Raw genomic sequence first — 8200 nt, 5'->3', positions numbered from 1 at the left:
TCATGCATTATTGTCTGTATCCACTTTTGTTCTTAAAGACTCAGTTCAGCAGGTTGCAGAAGTGTACTACAGAGTTTTTGCTATGCTCAACTTATTCCCCGTGTTATAGAAAAGGAGACACCTGGATAGGATTCAATGCAATTAAAAAGCAGTGTTTCCCTTAAAATGTGCACTGTATTTTTTCAGTAGGCTGGGAAGTGAGCTGTTGCTCTAACATCACCGATTTTCTCATTAAGAAAAGTGATGATATTAAGTGATGAAGGCAAAAGCTGAAGCGCATTTTGATAAGTCTTTAAATGTTGTTTTTGAATATACTGTTATTTACCTTCTTTAATGCCAGGAAAGCAATATGGCCACAGCTTAACACCTAGAGTTACCTGGTTACTACAGTAGATTTGTACAATGGCAACATCCCAGGCATTTATTCATTTTTAGCCATTCTACAAGATAGTCACATTGCCTTTGTCCAAATGTTGCTGACGTAACAACATTTCCTTGCAAAACTCCAAAACAAAAAACAAGATCTATACAAAGACCTGCTGACAAGCCATTTTCCCCCACACAGTGTAATTTACTGAGTGACAATAAGACAGAAATGATTCTGATGCTGTCTGAACTTTAGTGGAGGTCTGACAATACTGCTGAGAGCAGACTAAAAGCTTATTGTGACAAACCAAAGGCAGTTATGAATTGTCTGTGTCCTCTGTGCCTATTCCAAATGACAAACCCTAAAAGTTTCCATAAAAATGCTAATATGGATTATAAAGAGAGCCTCCAGTACTTTCCGTCAGCTGAAAGAGGCTATTATCTGGAAATTTAGTTGATATTAGTCCTAATATGGTTCCTGTATAGATTTTTTTTCCCTCTTAAACTGTCAGTAGGTGAGGGAATTTCAACAGTAACAGCGTTTCAACAGTATAATAAGTTGTGTGTGGTTGATGGCGGTTTTTGTGTCCCAGCCACATCCAGGTTGATGATTGGCATGTTGAATCATCATCAGCCCTCTGTGTGTGTGTGTGTGTGTGTGTGTACTAAAAGCTAAGCAGAGGAACTGAACTCCCCGCCACCGTCACATTGCATTACCGACTCAGTGGCACGGTATCATCACATCAAATTAGTCTTAATGAACACAAGCGAGTCGACTGAGGAGAGAGATAATCAAACTTTTATTAAATGACTTAATCTTCTGTACATGCATAATGCAGTGGAAAGAGAGATGGGTCTGTGGTGTCTGTCTACGTGGGGATAATCTTTACCCCAAAACATGTGAATGTATGTGGAAGCAGTGAGCCTAAAGATCATTTGCCACAGCGCATGAGATCACCGTGCACCTCCTGGCTGGGAGAGGAGCGGCTAAATAAAATAAGAAAGTAAAATTCTGCTACCATCAAAGCCTGTTCCCTTGAGTAAACAAAAGAGATGCATTTCAAAAAGTATGCTCCTTCAGTTCATTTGGTTATCATACAAAAAAAATGCACTAACTCACTCCATGCATTCTAGAAGGCAGAAAAACAGAAGTAAAATATGGGGTTACTTCTGTGTCATTAAACAGCAGGTTTACAATAAAGAAACTGTAGATATTAGACCTAAAAATAGTTTAGGTGCAAGTAAAATTTATCATTTAAAATATTATTCCAAATGTGAAGTTTACAAAAGCAGAAGCTTTGCTTACCGTTGACCTGAATCTCACGGGTCGGAGCTACAAAGAAATATGTAAGACACTTTCAAAGTAAAAGTTGTGCCTTATTGCCGAAATCGACATGTTTCAAAAGGCTTAACTTTTCTTTTAAGGCAAATGGTCTCCATTTCCGGTTTGTTTCACAACCGCTTTGCGAGTAGCTAGCAAATATTTGCAGATAACTCCTCTTCCAAGCAAACTACAGGGAACTACAGAATTCTGCTAGCGACCGAAGCAATTGCAAGGTTTTTTTTAGTGCAGCAACATAATTCCTTGTGACAAATTTCACCAAGAGACCTAACAGGCAACCTCCCACAACCACTTGCCAACCAGTCAGGAAATACCAATTTTTCCCTAGTTACTAGCCGTTTATCGACTGGTCTCTAGGCCTGTGTGACTGGGGCCTAAATAATGCTGCCCTGCTAAGTGGCAACCAAAATATATGAGAGAGCCTATTTTTCCCCCCACATTTTATTAATGTACAGTGCCAGCCAATCGTTGCGTCTAAAAAGGTTACACACCCCGTCAGCATTCACATATAGCAGCAACCCTCTCTGTGACAGGAAGTAAAGAGTAAGGTGGAAAATAAGATCTCGATCTCACTGCATTAATCACGCAGTACTTGGACCTAGAAAATTAATGGTTTTACATCCACTCTATCAGATGAAAGTGATACATAGCCAGAACATTACATGGCTATATTCATTTAGACAGGTTTGTGGACTTTAAAGGAGAAACGATTGCTGGTGCTAGCTTTAACCACACTTAGCTAACTGATCTAATATGTTGAAGTCAAGCCAGAAAGTGTTACATTTAGCACATTTTTAAAATATAGTCAGATTGCTGAAGAATATAAAGATTTTCAAATGCATCTTCAAATACTTTATTATTCTGATTTTTCCCCCCTCATATTTAAGTGACGAGTAAAATTAGATGCCGGGAACATCCCTGGTAAAGAGCACTCATACTCTGTTTTCCAAAAAATAGAAAATCAGTGAACATTTGTATCGTCCCAACTTCAGTACTTCAATCATAGCATTCAATATCAATTGCTGCCAATTCATACAGCTCATTATAAAACAGCAGTCTACATGGAACAGGTCAGATGTAGCATCTTTGCTATGAAACTTTTGAATAAGCAAACCTTTTGAATTCATAAACAACTTTTAGATTTCCAAAAACGTTGGATTTACAAAGATGTTTTTCTTGCAAGAAAACATTTTAAGCACAGTGTCTTCAGTTTTGCTCTCACAATTTTCAAACTGCCAATTAATTCTGTTTAAACCGCATATTAAAGGTCCAGAACACTCCGTACTAAACATCTATTAAATAACACAAAGGCTGAACTTGTAAACAAGAGCAAAATATCTTTTAAGAAAATGAATCCACATATATGATAGACAAGGATTTTACCCAAAGACGTTTCCGAAGTGTCAGCTATAATACTCAAGATGTCGACATTGAAATGAGTAAAGCATTTTATTGATATTATTTTTAAACTGATTGTTTAAATGGGATATATTTAAAATGCTTTTTTTTTTTCCAGATTAGCCCTTGTGGGATAAAGATGTACCAAAAAGTTATTGGAAGAAAGTAAATCTGGTCCATTAATAAAGCACCAGGCTTTAACCATTTAAAAAAAAATCTCACATGCATTGCAAGGCACTATGCACACTTTGGCTGCTGATACTGTAGCAATAATTATATTGGATTTGGTCCTAAACAGCAGCACTGCACTGGCTTCAGACACAATTCAAACATTGCAACAATGGAAATCTTTTTCAGTTTACCTGTGTGAGTGTTGGGTGTAGTTTGTGGAGATGTTTGAAAAGTTTGAAAAGACTTTGTGTGCGCTTGTTTTTGTAGCACATACATTCAATGTATTATAGCATCTTTTTTTTTTTAAAGACCTTATCAGAAATCAAAAAAAAATTAACAATCTAAATGGCCTATATACAATACATTTACATATAATATGTATAGGATAACCAAAAATCCCCACCACTCAGTTCAGCTTTCACAACAATTGGAATAATCCTCCTCAGATAGGAGGGATGCATTTTAAGACTGTGCGCCTCAGATGACAGCTGATTTACAGTCTCACTCTAACAGACAAAAAACACAGATTCAAACACATAAAAGGTGACCCTGCTGGACTTGACCCAGAGCAGGAGGCTGGTTTGGAGAGGGGAGACGACAGAGTTGCTGGGTTGTTGTGCCGGATCTGGTTCTACCTCGTCAGCTGGCCTACCACTTTCAGCAGAGTCTTGTTCTCTTGTTTGAGTTGCTCGTTCTCATCTTCGATGTCATCCAGGTCCTGTGAAAAGGGCACAACACACACATATCTCTCTGTTTAGTTCCATCAGGACCCATTTAACCACATAAATATTCAAGACCCTGCCTCTATACCGCTGAGAGGCCTGATCAGGTTGTGGAGTGTTCGTCTGAGAGTTAAAATGAGCATTGCTTGCTGCCAGGTTCCCCCCCCTTCCATTTGGGCTGCCTTGATAGCAACAAATTAGACATTAACAGCTTCAATTAGTTGCAAATGAGAGAAGCTCTAAGTTGCCACAGCGCTGTCTCATCAAAGTGACACTCCTCATTTTCGGTTTCTTGCATCACCGGCCATGATTGCATGACTGTTGGGAATGAGCTGAACAACACTTGGAGGGACTTAAAAAGTCAAATTAAGCAGGTCACAGGTTTACAACACAGCTTGCTGTCTCTGCGGCAAAAAAGGGACGTAAAGACTAATGTAAGGTGAGACACTAACAAGAGAGAGGTGGGGTTTGGTTCCCTTCTTTTGCACCAAGACGCAGATAACTTGATCTGCCGCTCACAAACGGGGTGGGAGGGGTGACTGTTGCTGTGAATTGGCGCCACATAGATACAGTTGATTTCAATTTTATTAGCAAATTTAAGACATTTGAAGACTTTAAAGACTCAAAAACATGATAGCTGTCACCTGTCTGACAGATGCCTGTAACACGTAGCTGCTTCCAGAGAAAAATCTTCAAAAGTTTAATGTAGACACTACAATCACCTAAAGAATCTAGTGCTGCATTAAGTAACAACTCTATACTGAGTAATAGTGATAAGCAAGTAAAAAGCTGATTGCTAAGAATATTATATCAACTTAGAAAAAGAAAAAAAGGACAATTGTTGCAGATTTAACCTTTAGGAAATATAAAAGCTCTTTTTCTTTCTCATTAGATGAGCCCATCAGTATTTACTGTGTAAGCTTTCACTGAACACTGCAAGACTCTTTTCAAAGCATATCAGTGGGGAGAAAGACATCCAGCAGTTGAGCTTTATCTTTTCTTTCTCTCCCAAATAAACTTCTACAGTGACTGAGGGTTCAATTTTACTCTGCAGAGACACCGACTGGATCAACTCTTATCTCCTGCTATAACATCAGGCCCTGCAGGAGCCTCTCTCAGGGACGTTTCTGATGGCTCGCTCCCTGCATTAACCATCCTTGGATAAATCACTTCTCTTATGGCCAACCTCTCCTATATGTGATGCTATCAGTATGATGCTTCCTGTATATTGTGCTCTTTTTGGGGTTTGCAGTGAGTTTTGCAGTGTGTTTGATAATGACGAAAGCATTTAGATAATAAGTAAGCAAGAAAAATGTACACCATTTTCCACCCACCAGACTCGTGATCCAGAAAACACAGTAAAAAGCTGCAAGTACAGAAGGTTTGGAGAGGTTTCACTACGGCTATAAAGCCATCAGCCAACATGTTTCTCACCCTGCGTGCAGCATGAGGTGAAAGAAGGGGGAGAGGAAAAAACAAAAAACGCACTCCAACCCATCAAGCCAAATGTGAAAGCACACCTGACCCCTGCTATTGGGTTCACTTTAGTGTGAAATGATCAGACTGTGATAGTTACGAGATCTGTCAAAAGCTCTTCTCACGATAATTGCAGCAGCAGCACTTATTATCGCTCGTCTTGCCATTCTCATGTCTTAACTGATCTTCCTGAGGGAGAACTCTTTAGTTCTATTTTTCAGTGAGAAATGGGTGTATTTTGTCTTTGTAAACACTCAATATTATCACCTCATCTACAAATGTGTTTTAACCCGATTTGAATCTCCTCTTAATAACCGTTCAGCCTATATAAGAGTTCATATTTTACTGACTTTGATTATTTTTGCCATGAAGATTTTACCATAAACAGCATGCATCTCTTCATTGCTATTTCGAATTAGGCCTTAGTTTATGAAGTTACAATAAAATTCTTTTAACTAAACCCATTCTCATTCATAGTCATTCAAATACTACCACTTTGTCAATGCTACTGGGATTTCTGATGTAACCATAATGGATCTTGGCAATGACACCATGACACACACATGTACGCTATAGCAATATTAGTCTCCGTAAGCAAATATTCTGACAAAACATAAGACCATTTCCGAGTTTGTTAACATGTGACATCAAAATGCTCCATGAAGGAAGACCAAGCTTCCAAATCTGAAAAGTTGGGAGCGAAAGTGGACTTCATTATTATTTCTTCTGCTTTGCTCGTCGCACAGTGTTGCAGCTAAAGAAGAGTGACTCCAGAGTGTACATCAGATATAGTAAGATCACCCACTGGATCTTATTCTCATGAACTATCAAAGTTAATAGACAGTCACTGCTATGCTGTTTATTTTTTAGAGCCAGATGTTACCTGAACCTCCTAGGACCTGGCATCCACATACGTGGACATCACATTTTGGGTTATTTAGACCAAAATACTCAATTTTGCTCTACAAGGGCCTGATATCCACTTACGAGGACATTATACTGCTACTGTTCTATCGAAATTTTAAACGAATATCCTCATATGTGGATCTCATTTTTCTTAGAAACAAAAATTAGGTAAAAAAAAATCTGGTAATTCTTTGTTTTTACATTCATCAGGTCCCAATCAGCCCAAATATCAAAGAGAAAATAAAAATGCATGCTGTGGAAGAGTTCGGGTCTTAGGAGGTTAATGAGATGAGAAGCTGTGGATTGCCTAAGGTTACTAAAGTTAGTGAGCTTAGTTAGCAAGCTACCTTTGTAAACTGCCTAGATGCAATACACAGACATACATCTACTAATAAGGTCAAAGTAAGAGTGAAATAAAATACTAGAAGTGTAGTTGGAAAGATTGTACCAAACAACTAAACAGCATGCCATAACATTAATTATATTATCAACCAATGGACTGTTATCCAAACATAATTAAGCCTTATACATTCCTATGTGGTGTCTATGTAGTAGACTGGTTATCAAGCAACATGAAAAGCAACTCAATAATTAAGATAAATCTGTAATCAACAAAGTTAACCCAGAGGTGTAAGGTGAACTTCAATTTCATTTTTGAACGTGGAGCCCAACTGTGAAAGTCACTTTATAATAAAGGGTTGCTGATTGTAATACCTCGGTGATTGGCTGAAATTGGCTAGGTTGTAATTTACTGTTCATCTAGTTTGGCCCATGGCTGCATTTTACTGTTTTGATTTGACTGTTAAATGACACAGTCAAAAAATTCACTTTGTTTCAATTCAAAGGGGTTTGAACTGTAAAGGCCCAGTTCAGACTCGTTCTCCAGAAAGGTTAAAAAACCCCCCCAAAAACAAACCATGATGCAGATAAAAAGTGTGAACACAGCTGTTAAAAGTAATTTTCAGTGGACTTCATCATTTCTTTCTTTTTTTTGCTGTATTCAACAAAAACTACTTGCATAAACCAAATGAAAGAAGCTAAAGAGGACTGCTTATCCTTCACTGTTCATCCAAGACGACTCAAATTTAGGCTGACAAAAAACAGCTCAGTGGTGACACCATGATTGACGAATCAGTTACATATGAACCTACCTGCTACACGGAGCAACAAATTTTAATACTTACTACTACTTGTGTTTCAGAGTGTTTTTTCCCCCCATTGTGTTTCAAGTTATATAAATTCAAAACTAAAAAAGTATGTTTATGTCCAGCTTCTGATAGACTGCAAGAATAATCAGTGTAGAAAAACACATAGCTATTACACACAAGGCCAGTAAAATGCCAGATGATGATTACAGCCCCCACAAGACGCCCACGCATGCAAACACAAAGGAACACTCAAAATATCAGACATCAGAGCAGAAAATTATGTAGGCTGTGCTCACTTGGTTCAGCAAGTCGATTTCCTCCTTCAGCTTCCCAATGAGATCATCTTTGTCCTGGTAGGCTTTCAGCAACCTGGCGTTCTCCTGACGCTCTCTGGCCAGCTCCTGAAAATGCACACAGATTGCACACATAGTTACATGAAAGGCAAATATTTTCACAAAGAAACAGTGCGTGGAATCTGCATTGAGGTGTACCAGGAAATCTGCCCTGTAATTAGTTTAGCTACACAAGATTTGGAATTTCATACATCGAAACAGTTGCCCTGGAGCATTGCTGTCTGAAAGGGAAAACAAAATGAAGTTAATCAAGATAAATACAACCCGAATCCAGTAAATTGGGAAAGATTGCAATGATGCAAATCTCTAAACTCATAT

At 38.3% G+C, this 8200-nt stretch overlaps 1 protein-coding gene across 2 annotated transcripts in view; it reads right to left on the bottom strand.

The window, feature by feature from the left end:
* Positions 1-1147: 1147 nt before the first annotated feature.
* pawr (PRKC, apoptosis, WT1, regulator) overlaps positions 1148-8200 on the bottom strand; it is a 71540-nt gene continuing 64487 nt past the window's right edge. For both annotated transcript variants that reach the window (XM_035908987.2, XM_006780864.3), the window contains exons 6-7: positions 7826-7930; positions 1148-3995 (exon numbers count right to left, since the gene is read on the bottom strand). In XM_035908987.2, the coding sequence (XP_035764880.2) occupies positions 3909-3995; positions 7826-7930 (192 nt within the window). In that variant the 3' untranslated portion in view covers positions 1148-3908. The remainder of the gene's footprint in view (positions 3996-7825; positions 7931-8200) is intronic.

This window comes from Neolamprologus brichardi, chromosome 17 (genome assembly GCF_056152115.1).
Source record: "Neolamprologus brichardi isolate AB-2024 chromosome 17, ASM5615211v1, whole genome shotgun sequence".
NCBI classification, from domain to species: Eukaryota; Metazoa; Chordata; class Actinopteri; order Cichliformes; family Cichlidae; genus Neolamprologus; species Neolamprologus brichardi.
This window is presented reverse-complemented; position numbering and strand designations above follow the sequence as displayed.